We start from the raw sequence: 14,635 nt of genomic DNA on the forward strand, positions 1-14,635 counted from the left end.
CGGGGCTTTGTCCTTGCCACCAGAGTATTTTGATCTTCAAAATCAGTTGTCTCAGGTTATCATAAATAAAAAGAATGACTATGCTAAACTTCAATGGGAGGAGCTATTCCAGGCCATAATGTTAACTCTAAAAAATTCTGGTCTATTGTATCAGGTGCCCATAGAGTTGCCCCTTCTATGTCTGCTATTTCACCCAATGTCTGGTACCAATATTTCTTTTCTATGTTCTCCCAAAGTACTTTATACACTTCTGGACCTTTTGAACTATCTCAGGTAAATCTTCCGGAGTGGCCCTCTGTGCCTTCTGATGAAGTTAAAGAACTAATTTCGCAACTGAAATTAGGTAAAGCAGCAGGCCCTGATGCTATTTTAGATATATATATTGATGAAATCTGGGTTGAGTGACTAGGAAAAAGATGTTGGGGTGTTAGTGGTTAGTGAAAATGTCAATTTAATGTGTGGCAGCAGTAACAGATAATCAAGTATAAGGAATTATTAACAGAGTTTACATATAGAGCTGCAGTATGGCTGCATTTGTGTTATTATACAAAGAAGCACATTGTAGAACAGGGAAACCTGCCAGAAGCCAACCAAAATGATCAACAATCAGCACCTTCTGTATCAGTAAATCTTAAAGCAGTTTGATCTGCTAATCTCCATTCTAAAAAAAATTAATCCTAATTTTCACTCATGTTAAATAGTTTTTAAAATTCAGTAGCAGCAGAGAAGACCAACTTTAAGATAGATTATTTATTACTTGAAGTGCAGAACAAACAGACCTGCAATTCTGGGCCCTTTGACATTGTGCTTTGACCATGTAATACTTAATGTCATTTGGTATAATTATTGTTCTAGGCAATTATTAAAATGCAGAGTTAATCACCAGGATCGGGGGTGGGATGCCAACCATATCACATTTAATTGCAAAAGTGAATTTAAATGTTTGCTTTTAGTGTAATAATTAAAAGTGTGGCATATCTCTGTTTGCAGATGTTACAAAAGAAAGACCTTGTGGGGCATTAGGGCAAGTATCTTTTGAAAATGCTTCCAAATCATTTTTGTATTTAAGTACATGACATCAAAGGATTGCATTTTGGAAAATAAAATTTAACTGTAAAGCAGAAGCAAATCAGAATGAAAAGGTGTGTCAAGGCTGATAAACACAGCTCATAAACCTATGCTGACTAAACATCCAGAATTCCTTGGACTTTGCTCATTTAACATTACCTTGAAATCCACAGAGAACTATAGAAAAGCTGTAACTGCAAAAAAAAAAAAAAAAAGTTTTACTTTTCCAAGGCTAGCAGGAAAGCTAATAGAGATAAACAACCCTAATTCAAATCCATGGGTTCTTCTGTCCCAAAATAAATGAGAGAGCCTTTATGGCTTGGGCTGTTGATAGGCAACCTAAAAAGGCCCACCAGACCATTTTGTGCCTTGTAGGTCAAAGCAGTTCTTGAGTGGGACCCAGAGATAAATTAGTGGTGGTTTTAATGTAGGCAAGATATGACCTTCACTTGTTTGGTAGCAGCATTCTGTTGTGCTTTTAAAACTGTCTTCATGGATGGCCTCAAGCAGAGTCCATTACAGTAGTCCTGGTCAAGAAGGAAGGAATGAGAAAGACAAAGTCTCGGCCTTCCAGTCGCACCTTTTAAAGCCTGAAACTGATTTGCTTAAAAATATTGTTCAATCTCTACTCTGACTCTGGTAATCTGATTTTGGGCTAATGCGCAGTAAAGCTGGGCTAACTGAATTTAGAAAGTGGGGTACCAAAGGTACATTTAGTCTGTATCCCGGCTGAATACAGCTGACGAGAGATATAACATATTAAAAACTGGCTAATGGAATCAGAGATAAGGCTGAGACAAATCTATTGCTAGGAGGCAGGGAAGTGGTTTAAATAATACTAGGTGGGCAGCCATGCTGCTCTGAAGCGGTAGAACAAAGTTTTATTGCAAAGGAACTTCAGGAACAGACCGGAAAGAAAAATTGCTGAGTTACAAATTATTACAATTTAACAAGTTATTGCAGGATATAACATGGATATTGGTTTCTTATCTCACTATATATATTAAACTCATTCAGTCTGTATTCTCAACAAGAAGGGCTATACATCCTTTTTATTTTAATTTTATTTCTTATTTGGAATAGAATAGAATAGTTATTAGAATGTGATATCATTTAGAATGGCATATTGGAAAGCATTTCTCTGGTTTGGTAACAGAGGAGACATAATACCACACTGCAAATCACCCCACTTCAAAGAAAAAGATGCTGTTAGTTACCTCAATGCTTGAGCATAACAGGGTCTCAGTTAATTACTCTTAGCACTCCACAATTAAGAGGGGTACATTTACACATCTGTCTCCAATTTTGACATACTTGTTTGCTTCACTGTCCCCATCCCCTGGAATTAAATCCAAACAAATGGTGACCATATAAACTGAGCTTGTTATTCCTGTTTGCATCTGATAAAACATCTTCATTTTACAGTATGCTAATATGCTGTTCAACCTCTATATACATGGACTGGTAACTTGCATTTCAGTGTATCTGAGGAAATGCATGTGCACACAAAAGCTCATACCTTGAATAAAACTATTGTTAGCTTAAATAATGTTAGGCAATCTCTGTTTCTTATGAAAGGAAATATTTTCAGTCTTCTTGATGTACTCTTTCTTTCTTTCCAAATTGTTCTCTAATTTTGATCTGAAGAATCCAGAGACTTCTGAGTACTAACGTGCTGACTTTCCCCTGAGGGATATAGCCCATTAGGAAGCCAACAGTGCATTTCATTATAGTGTGTGTTACACTACAATCATTAACCCCACGCTTCATCTGCCATCGCTTCTCATTCATTTAGTCCCTTTTGCATCTCAGTTCTTAACCCACACTGCTTCATATTCCTGCCCTCCTAACATAATCCTGACTCCTTTCAGCAATTTGGGGATCACCTGCAGGTTAAACTACCTCCACTTCATTGCCCTCTCTATGGAGAAACATATATTAAGGAGCTTCAAATGAATTCCTCAGCATCCCACAGGGCCTTGGTTTCTAAAGCAAAGCTCTTTTGTACTGCAGGTGCCATATTTCAAAGTCATCACTTCCACCTCCATTATTGTTCTGCTGATACACGGATTTGTTTTTCCAGCTCAGCAGGCATTGGGGGAAACAGCTCCTGCTATAATTGTATGCCTGAGGTACTTCTGGCTTTTTTCTTCTTATTCTGCAGACCATCTGGTTGGGAAGGCTCAGCAAGGGCTAAATGCTACAGACTCTCCCCATCTAGAGATGCCAGCCTCCAGGTGGGACCTGGGGATCCCCTGGAATTATAGCTCATCTCCAGAATGGAGAGATCAGTTCCCCTGGAGAAAATGGATGCTTTGAAAGATGGACTCTATGGCATTGCACCTCAGTGAGGTCCCAGTCCTTCCCAGGCCCCATCCCCAAATCTCCAGGAGTTTTCTAACCTGGATCTGGCAACTTTAGTCTCCCCTCCCCTGCTAGTGGCCAGGGGAGAACCTGGCAGCCCTCTCTCCCACACCAACCTTGATGGCAGCACCAAGTTTCTGGCGCATCACCCACCAAAAAATCAGCACAGTTCTAGATGAGCAGTGCATTTCAGCTGCATTGGTAATAATGATCCAGTTTGCTGCCACACTAAGCCCATGCCTGCTGTTTAAAAAGTTGTTTGTTTACAAATACAATAACTGGACATGGAGAGTATGGAACCAAAACCAGTAGATGCAAGGCCGAATCAATACAGGCTGCTGATGTGACCTTGAGTCAGTCACAAGCTCTCACAGAGCTGTTCATCTCAAGAGTAGTTTTTGTCAGAGCTCTCTCAGCCTCACAGGGTGTCTCTTGTGGGGAGGGGGAGGGGAAGGAGATTGTAAACTGCTCTGAGACTCTTTCAAGTAGTGAAAGGCAGGATATAAATCTAATCTCTTTTTTCTTCTAGAATTAAGGAAGTTCTAGGGTTGCTTTTTTTCTTGTCCAGCTTCTTGAGCCTGCTTTGGCAGCATGGGTTGAATAGAAATTCCATAAATAAAATAAAATAAATTGTCCTAGCACTTGAGCCCCCGTGTATGAATTCACAAACAGAACAGTGGTGGAAACTGCAACTAAGTTGCAGTCAACTTGTGGCAACACCTCATGTGGTTTTCAAGGCAAGAGATGAAGAGAAGTGGTTTGCCATTGCTTCCCTGTGTATAGCAACCCTGGACTTCCTTGGTGGTTTCCCATCTAAGCCTTAACCAGGGCCAACCCTGCTTAGCTTTCAAGATTGGGCTAGCTTGGGCCATCCAAGTTGGGTCCAACTGAATACCATATATTTTATCTAGCTAGACAGCCAAACAGAAATGACAATATTCCTTGTCTCAATAAAAAGGCCACTTAATGCAGATTGATTGACTGAAGTGCATTTTTATCCTGCCCACATCCATCAAGGAGGCCTGTGTAGCATACATTGTTTTTTCATGTGCCTAGCTCAAGATCACAGAATCATAAAGTTGGAAGGGACCTCCAGGGTCATCTAGTGCAACCCCTGCACAATGCAGGAAATTCGCAAACATGTCTCCCCACCCCAACCTGTTCCACACCCAGAAGATGGCAAAATTACAACCACAACCACCATTATCATCTTCATCCCTCATTTTGGCCAGGAGAAAAATTGTTGCCTGACTCCCAAGTGGTGATCAGCATTTCCCTGGGCGTATAAGAAACAGCCACAACAACTAAGCACTGATGCAATCCTTTCTGCCCTCCTTTCCATGATCTGCTTAAATTCACAGAATCGGCATTGCTGTCAGATGGTCACCTAGCAAGCTTCCACAGTAGAGTGGGGATTTGAACTTATGCCTCCCAGATCCAATCTGACACTATACCCATTATACCACCCTGGATCTCTTTCTCTAATAACTAGCAGATTCAAGTTTAGACAGCTTGAGCTGAAATCAGAGAACTTTCCCTGTATTGCTATAATGGAGAACAATCTCAAAGTAAAAATTTAAGAAGCAGAGCATGATGGGAACTAGAATCTGAGATAAGTATCAGACCAGTGAAAGTCAAATATATATATATATATTAAAGCTCTGTTTGTATTTAAATATAACTAAATAGCAAGAAGGACCTAAAAAGGTGTGTGCAATGCAGGATCTCCTTGCAGCATTTTCTTCATCCATAACCAGTGCTTAAGAATATAGAAAGAGCTTAGCTGGATGCTGGATCTAGTCCAGCATCCTGTCTCACATAGTGGTCAACCAGTTCCTCTGGAGAGCCAACAACAGGGCATAGAGCCTGAGGCCTTCCCCTAACATTGCTTCCTGGCTCTGGGATTCAGAGGATTAGTGCCCTGATTGTGGAGGTTTGCCTCCCTGGCTAGAAGACATTGATAGACTTATCCTCCATGAATCTATCTAATCCCCCTATAAAGCTGTTTATTCTTGTGGTTGTCATCACTACATCCTTTGGCAGCAAATTCCAAATTTTAATCACTCTCATGTGTGCTTACCTGCTTTTTGTTTGTTTCTAGGCTGCTCTAGCAGGAGGAACAACAATGATCATTGACTTTGCAATTCCTCAGAAAGGCTGTTCCCTCAATGAAGCCTATGAGCAATGGAGAAGCTGGGCTGATCCCAAAGTTTGCTGTGATTATGCATTGCACGTGGGAGTCACTTGGTGGAGTGACAAGGTAATGATAACAAAAGGTGGCTGGCCCTTGGCACAGTAGCCACAAGTGGCACAGGAAGCCAAGACCTGTGGTGTTCCAGGAGGGCTGGGCTGTGGATGGCATCATCAACTCCTGTCTGCATTCTTCTGTGACCTGACTATACAAAACCATTTAGAGCAGTAGAAAATTGCACAGCATGGACTGTAGAATATATTCGAATATTACTCCTAAACGGGGTGGAATTCTAGCAGGATCTCCTTTGCATATTAGGCCATACAACCCTGATGTAGTCAATCCTCCAAGAGCTTACAAAAAGGAGCCTTGTAAGCTCTTGGAGGATTAGCTACATCGGGGTTTGTGGTCTAATATGCAAAGGAGCTCCTGCTAGAGTTCTACCCCTGCTCCTAAAATACTTGACACTTAGGCTGGCCACTTAGGGTGGCCAACTGCCTGCCTTCCTTCCTTCCTTCCTTCCTTCCTTCCTTCCTTCCTTCCTTCCTTCCTTCCTTCCTTCCTTCCTTCCTTCCTTCCTTCCTTCCTTCCTTCCTTCCTCCCTCCCTCCCTCCCTCCCTCCCTCCCTCCCTCCCTCCCTTCCTTCCTTCCTTCCTTCCTTCCTTCCTTCCTTCCTTCCTTCCTTCCTATTACAACAAAAATGTGATGTTCCTTGAATGGTGATATTATAACTAGGAGTTGTTAGACCCAGTTTTGAACCCCCATGGAAGCTTTTGGGGCGACCTTGGACTAAACAGGGTTGTCATGAGGATAAAATAGCCAGACTGATATAAGCCAGTTTGATTTCACAGTGGGGATAAATATGGGGTATAAATTAAGATAATAAGTAGTACTTCAGAAAGTATAATTCCACAGTAAATTGTTTCTCAAGAAACCTCAGGATGTTGCAAAGGATTCTGGGTCATATTCTAGAGCACATACTTAGTTCCTGCTCCTGTAGGGGCTCCGCCACACTTACTTGGCATTGCTAGCACCCTGTTTGCTGAAGAACACACACATTTTAACCTGGGTGCACAGCAACTGTCCTTTCAGGAACACTTTCCTGATTCTACTAGGCTTCTATTTGAGTAGCATCTGATAACCTTTAGAACACAGGTTGAGAGCTCATTACATGTGAATTACACAACATGTAAATGTTTGAGTAATAAACAATTACAAAATTGTATGAATATTTAATCAAGTGTTAACATGCAGAGATTTCTAAAAGCTCAGCTTAGGTACTTTCTGTCATTTTTGTACTTTGATAATAAAAACATAACATGTCTATCAATAATAGTAGTTTTCTTCTCATTTTACTCCTTTACTAAATGCATAAAAATATGTTAGGGCTAGGTGATTGCCTGCTTTCTAAAGAAAGCTCTATAGAGAACTCTGGATAAAAGAATTTGATTAAGAGTATAGGAACATACTATTACACTAACCATTCTACATTCTTTTTGTGCATTAGCGCTGCTGTGTATATGATTAATTCAGTTTCCAGAAGTGTGAGCAAAACAAAGGTAAGACTCTAAGAGTGTTGCTGATTTCAACATTTCTGTTGCTTTTCAGGTCAAAGAAGAAATGAAAATTCTTGCCCAGGAGAAAGGTGTCAATTCCTTTAAGGCCTTTATGGCATACAAAGGTCTCTATATGATTGGAGATATGGAGTTACATGCGACCTTTTCTCAGTGCAAACAAATTGGTGCCATTGCACAAGTGCATGCAGAGAACGGGGATTTGATTGCAGAGGTAATTTTCTGAATTCGAAGTTATACATGAACCAAATAATTGTGATATCAATTGTTATTTGATAACCTGATTGGAAGAATTAGATTTGGAAGTTCATTAATCATATCTGCAGCTGGGCTTGCCAACTGTAAGTTGTGAAATTCATGGTTATTTAGGGGAAATTAATGGATATTTACCTTTTTCAGTGTCTACAGGCCAGTAGCAGTTCTACCAGTTAACAGTAGTGGATGGTCTGTGATCAGTGTGAGTGGCTGCTACCCATCTTATGACTCAGGAATATTTGATGGAGAAGCAAAGAATCACTCACTGCTGCCAAATATGCTGCCATCTGCTAATAAGGGCTAAATTCTAGATTTTGCATTTTTTGTACACTTTAGCAGATTTTCTGAAGGTTGGATTCAGTTATGTAAAACTGAATGATTTCACATTTACATGCATTTAAATTAATAAGGAGTCTCCTAAGCTTCCCTGTCCTGAACCAACCCCCCCCCCCAAAAAAAAAAAATGTCAGGAGATGAACTGTGTTATATGTACCAGCTCCTGGAAATTTTGGTACATCAATGCCTTTTCTGTTCTATGTTCATGTTTTTCTTGTTGCTGTGAGTTGGACCCAACTGATTGTGGAGCGGAGTGCTCTTGATGATTTCCAGTTGTCCTGATGACTCTGCAAATTTTGAATAACCCAAACACAAGTAATAGCACTATCTTCTAAATATCAGCTTTTTCTCAATAGATTGCCAGCTAATGTCTGCTGTTACAACACAGGCAGAAGCTTTAAACCCTCTGTGAAGTGAAAGGAATGAACAAAAGCAACTTATGCCTGCTGTGGGGATGCCAAAGTTTAGGCTTCCTCATATAGGAAGGAAGGAAGGAAGGAAGGAAGGAAGGAAGGAAGGAAGGAAGGAAGGAAGGAAGGAAGGAAGACTGTATCCAAGAAATCAGAAGGAGATTGAGACTGGGAAGGGCAGCTGGAAAAATGAGGAAGCTAGAAAGGATTCTTAAGTGTAAGGATGTGCTGCTGGTGAACAAGATCAGGATAATTCATGCCACAGTATTCCCTATGTATGGGTGTGAAAGTTGGATCATGAAGAAGGCTGATAGGAAAAAAGCTGATTCATTTGGAATGTGGTGTTGGAGGAGAGTTTTATGGATGCTGCAGATTGCCAAGAAGACAAATGAGACAGCTAAAATGACTAAACTGAGGCTATTATGAGAAGACAAGAGACACTGGAAAAGACAGTCATGCTAGGAAAAGTTGAAGGCAGCAGAAAAAGAAGAGATGTGAAGGAGACCAGGAGCCTGAAGCCAGGCTGCCTGCTGCTGCAGGGCTCCAGTTATCTCTCCTGCCTTCCCCACCAACTAGTAAAGTTCCCAAAGCCAAAACATTTCTGAAATTTCAAGAAAACGTTTCAGCAATCCTTATATTTTGGGAGCGTTTAGGATCATTTTAAATATTTCCAAGCCAAAATGAAAAAACAAATTTGGAGCATCATTTTGGCTTACAAATATCCATGTGCACACCCTTAATCACAATACCCAAGCAATTTCCCTTGGGAGCGCCTCAAGAAATGCATCTGGGCTTGGTATTGAAAGAATGGCTATGGCTGTGCCGCTGACTTCTCAAGGTCAGGGGATTGTGGGGTGCAAAAAAATAATGGGTCTTGATGGAGGACAAATGGGGGCAACAAATCCACTTCCAGCAGTTCCTTTCAAAAGCTAAGATACACATTTGGGACCGAGTCATGAATTCCCACTGAAACATGCCATTTCCTATTTAGAGACATAAAAAATAGTTAGACCAACAGATACTTCACCTACGTGGTCCTTTCCCACATGTCACAGCAAAGAAATTATTTGATACCCAAACTGTCACTCCATTAGGTAGACCATATATGAGAAGTTGTTAATGTCGCTGTTTGTAACATTTGTGCAGTAAACATGTCTGCGTTGCAGGGTGCAAAGAAGATGTTATCTCTGGGGATAACTGGCCCAGAAGGGCATGAATTGTGTCGCCCAGAAGAAGTGGAAGCTGAAGCTACCCAGAGAGCAATCACCATCGCAAACTCTGTGGACTGCCCTCTTTATGTAGTTCATGTAATGAGCAAATCTTCAGCCAAGGTGATTGCTGATGCACGGAGAGAAGGTATGTTTCCCACCAAGCATGTCTACTGAAAAAGTCAGGAATTAGAATTCCCAGGTCTCAAGGTTTGACTCTCCTTGCCTAAGACCCAGGGGAAAACAAATAATTCCCTGGGGAAAACAGCTAGGTAGTCTGTGCTTGCACATTAATGATCTGGCTTGAGTAAGAGCAATGTAGACTTCCTCACAGACCCTGAAGAGCCTTCATGTTTATGTCAGTACATGATGCTTGGTATCTGTTTGATGGGTAGTAGTGCGGGCAAAGCACTTTGTGTTAGTCATGCAGAAGAGTGCACAAGCAGTCAGTGATCTTTCTCTCTGGCTTCTAGGATATCATCAAACCTACTATGGTTGGGAATTGCTCCTTCTCCTCACTTCCATCCCTTCTTATGCACCAGGATGCTTCCAGATAGTTCTTTTTCTATTTCCTGAGTGTTGATGAGTAAGACTCAGAATTAGATCTCAGGAATTGTGGTTCCTGGGGAAGACAGTGCTCCCTGGCTCCCGTCGGTGCCTGTCCTCAAACACTTGCCTGGTCTACAAATTCTGCAACACATCTCCTCTTCCTTTCATGCAGTGTCCCAGAAAAGGAGGTGATGTGTACTAGTAAGCTCTTCCTTCTGATAAACAGTCTGACAGGCAGTTTATACAGCCAGAGTACTGAATAAAGTACTGAAGTTAACCCTGCTAATAAGAAAGAGAACATTGGAAGCCACTGTGCACTGAGTCGAATCACTGGTCTATCAAAGTGAATATTGACTACCAGGGTAAGACTTTGGCATTTTGGTTGGCAAGTCTGAAGTTGTTTGGATGTTCACACACACGCCCCCCTCCCCCAAAGAAGATGTATGTTCCACCCAGTGTTTCTCTATCTGTCTGCTTTGGGCCAGGTGTTAGGTGCTGCTAGGCAACTGTAATTTTCACTCCCACAACTTAGTGTCTGTTTCCAGTTCCAAGTCAAATCCATTTAAAGCTATGCTGGCATAAAATGTAAACTTGCTAAAGGAGGTCTTGTGTAAGAGGCACATCCACACACTGACTTCTCATCGTCTTCATCGGATGTTGTAGCTCATCGCAAGAAAAGTGTCCTCTGATATGGCAGCTTCTCTTGACCCTTTGAAAACCTCTTACTAAAAAAGTGTTATAGAAGCGAAGTCCTCACAGGGCCTGCAATACTCTTTCCAAATTGTGTGAACTTGCAGTAGGGGTGCCAGTTTCCTGGTGGAACCCATGGGTCCCCTGAATTTCAGCTCATCCCCAGACTAAAGATATCTGTTCCCTGAAGAAAATGGATACTATGGAGGGCAGACTCTGTGGCATTGTATCTCACTGAGGTTCTTGTCCCTACCTGCAAACTCCAACCGCAAATCTTCAGGAGTTTCCCAACCTGGATCTGCCAACTTCCCCCTCCCCCCTCCCCTCCCAGTGACCAGGGAGGACCTGGGAACCCCAACTGGCAGGCCCTAGAATGGTCAGAGAAAATCTCTCCATGCGTTCTGCCTAAGGACCCTAACATTGAGTGTACGTCATTGGTATACATTAACAGGAAAGGAAAAAAATCCATCTTTTTAATAATTACAGCTAATGAGGATTTTTACAACACCTGTATTTTAAATAACATGAAATCCTCAACAAGAATATTGTTGATCTGTGACCAGGGTTTTTTTTGTTTGTTTTTGTGTGTTCTTGCCTTTGTGCAATTTACATATATCTTTTTAGTTATATGAGAGCCAGTTTGCTGTAGTGGTTAAGAGTGGCAGACTCTAATCTGGAGTACTGGCTTTGATTCCCTACTCTTCCACATAAAGCAAGCTAGGTGACCTTGGACCAGTCACGGTTTTATCAGAACTCTCTCAGCCCCACCTGCCTTACAGGATGTCTGTTGTGGGAAGAGGAAGGGAAGGAGATTGTAAGCCGCTCTGAGACTCCTTCAGGAAGTAAAGGGTGGGGTATAAAACCAGCTCTTATTATTTTGTTCTTAGCTTCATTTTTCAGTGCAGTGCCGCTCTGGTTCTTTCCACTAGATGCCACTGTTGACAATACTGTGGAGTTCTATCTTCTGTTTCGCCTTTGCAAAATCATGCCAATAAAGTGGCTTCAGAATCAAACATTGGAAACTGTAAAATCAGCCAAAGTATGTAGGTCAAAGCAGAAATTTTGTCAAGGCAATCAAAAAAGCTTCAGGAATGAAAGGTGTAGAATATTTGCATTAAATCAGTGGATTCCAAGGCTCCCTTTCTCTTCTGATAGGCTCCCATAGCTGTCCTGGGCCTTCTATCCTATATCTCAATCGGTATATCCAGGGCTTTTTTTGTAGCAGGAACTCCTTTGCATATTAGGCCACAAACCCCTGATGAAGCCAAGAGTTTACAGGGCTCTTCTTACAGGGTCCACTGTAAACTCCAGGAGGATTGGAACCAGGAGCCAGATTATGACAAGCACAATTGAACTTCAAAGGGAGTTCTGTCCATCCTATTTAAATGGACAGTGCTCTTTTTAAACGCTTTCCTTCATAGGAAACTTTTCTTTGGGGGCTCATAGAGTTGAACCCCCTGGTCCAATCTTTTTGAAACTTGGGGTGTCTTTCGAGGAGAGGCCTTTACCTCAAAAAATAGTCCCTCCAGAGCCCCAAATACTCATGGATTGATCTCCATAGGGAATACTGGAGTGCTCAGCAGATATGGGGGGAAGGCCTCCAAGCCAGGAGATCCCCTGTTCCCAACAGGGGATTGGCAACCCTAAGCCTGGGGAAGAGATAGGGTTGCCAAGTCCTACTCAAGAAATACCTGGGGACTTTGGGGTGGAGCCAGGAGACTTCCTCTTCCCACAACAGACATCCTGTGAGGCAGGTGGGGCTGAGAGAGTTCTGATAAAACCATGACTGGTCCAAGGTCACCTAGCTTGCTTTATGTGGAAGAGTAGGGAATCAAACTCTTTGTTTAAAAAAGAAGAAAAAGAAACGGTGAGTCATGGCATGTAGGCCAAATTAATGCTGTCGAATTCCCTGGCTTAAATGCAGGAGTCTTCTGTTTCACCGGTTTGCAGATCAGACTGATTGAAGCATGATTGAACTTGGCAATCACATTTAAAGGGACCGTGCTCCTTTTCAATTCCTTACTTCCACAGGAAATAATGGATGATAGGGGCACTTTCTTTGGGGGCTAAGAGAATTGAACCCCCTTTCCAATCTTTTTGAAACCTGGGGGTGTTTTGAGGAGAGGCATTGATGCTATGCTGAAATTTTGGTGCCTCTACCTCAAAAAACAGCCCCTCTGCAGCCCCAGGTACACATGGGTCAATTCTCCATTATACCCTATGGGAATTGATCTCCACAGGGTATAATGGAGTGCCCAGCAGCAATTTCCCTCCCCCCCCCCTTTCTGATAGCTCTGAAGCGGGGAGAGGGCCTCCAAACCAGGGGATCCCCTGACTCCAACTGAGGATTGGCAACTCTGGTTCGGGGTACATGATATGTTGCCAGCCTCCAAATGAACCTAGAATTAAAATTCATCTCCAGACTGCAGAGATCAATTCACCTGGAGAAAACAGTAGCTTTGAAAGGTGGACTCCATGGCATACCCAGCTAAGGTCTTTTCCTTCCCCAAATCCCACCCTCCTCAGGCTCTACTTCCAAATCTCCAGGAATTTCCCAACCTGGAGTAGGCAAGCTTATCCACCCCTCCCCACTAAAGCAATTGCATAATTATCTTCTCACCAGTCAGAGGTCGCTGCTTCTTACAGAGGTTAGAGACTGACACTTTTCTTTGTTTAAAAAAGAAAAAGAAACGGTGAGTCATGGCATGTAGGCCAAATTAATGTTGTCGAATTCCCTGGCTTAAATGCAGGAGTCTTCTGTTTCACCGGTTTGCAGATCAGACTGTTAGTTACAGATAAGCAGGCCTCATTATACTAGTTGCACCAGCGATTCTGATTAAGGATGAGCATTGCTATCTTCTTTCCTGTCTCATGAGTGATCTTTAAATTAATAATGACATAGAAAATTCTGTATCTTTGTTCTGGGAGATCCCAAGCCATCTGGTTTTGTGATGTAAGTTGATGGTGCAATTTAAAGCCATGCAACTGCTTTTGCAAAAAACAAAAGTAACCCCCATTTCAGTGCTATGGTGAATATGTTTGAGGGGTGGGTTTTGTTTTTATTGTTCTTTATCACTATACCTAAGAATCCAATATGGCCAGACTACAGCCAACTATGTAGGACAGTATTGCTACTAAGCTGTTTGTTCCTCTTAGTGATAACTTTTTTTCTTTTTCCCAGGGAAAGTTGTATATGGGGAGCCGATAGCTGCTGGTCTTGCCATAGATGGCACTCACTACTGGCATAAGGACTGGCCACATGCAGCAGCCCACGTGATGGGACCTCCGCTGAGGCCAGATCCTTCCACTCCAGATGTTCTCATGAATCTCCTAGCAAAGTAAGCAAGCTCAGAACCTATACAAAGATTCCTCTTCTTAGTAAGAGTCAGGTTCCTTGCCTAGAATGTTTTTATACAGTGAGGTCAACCTGAGTGGTTTGGGCCCAATAAATGTCAAGCCTTTTTCTCTCCTGCCACATACATTCAGTAAGAGTGCATCAGTACTGAAGTTTACTATGCAGGGGTTGCTTATATACTCAGCATGGAGGAGAATGCAACCACATGTGTAGACAGCCATTTACTGAGCGAGAAGGAAGAAAGTGTTGCCATTAATAGAATGGAGCTGCAGAATCCAACTGATGACACCAAGCAGTTGGATTCTTTAGAATTCCATCTCCCTCAATGACTGCATACTAGGTTATGATTAACAGTTTTATAGTAAATTATTGCCTCTATCCCTATAGTAAGGGACAAACTGTACTATCCACCCTCCAACCTTCATCTTGCTGCAGCAGTCCCAGAACTAGCATTATTTTTAACATGTAGACATTTGGAAAAGTATTGGCAAAATTTATCTAATCCATCCTGTCTCACATAGTGGCCAACTACTATGCATGAAGATAGATCCAAGTGGGCAGCCGTGTTGGTCTGAAGCGGTAGAACAAAGTAGGTATCAAGTTTCACCTTTAAGACCAACAAAGTTTATTCAGAA

The 14,635-nt window shown here is 42.0% G+C and overlaps 1 protein-coding gene across 1 annotated transcript in view; it reads left to right on the top strand.

Moving 5' to 3' along the window:
- The window catches only part of DPYS (dihydropyrimidinase), a 56,736-nt gene that overhangs the window by 13,807 nt on the left and 28,294 nt on the right, over nt 1-14,635 (top strand). Inside the window, exons 2-5 of the mRNA XM_060243341.1 lie at nt 5,534-5,692; nt 7,232-7,411; nt 9,365-9,554; nt 13,827-13,983. Of these exons, the coding sequence (XP_060099324.1) occupies nt 5,534-5,692; nt 7,232-7,411; nt 9,365-9,554; nt 13,827-13,983 (686 nt within the window). The remainder of the gene's footprint in view (nt 1-5,533; nt 5,693-7,231; nt 7,412-9,364; nt 9,555-13,826; nt 13,984-14,635) is intronic.

The sequence above is a fragment of the Heteronotia binoei genome, chromosome 7 (assembly GCF_032191835.1).
Source record: "Heteronotia binoei isolate CCM8104 ecotype False Entrance Well chromosome 7, APGP_CSIRO_Hbin_v1, whole genome shotgun sequence".
Classification (NCBI taxonomy): domain Eukaryota; kingdom Metazoa; phylum Chordata; class Lepidosauria; order Squamata; family Gekkonidae; genus Heteronotia; species Heteronotia binoei.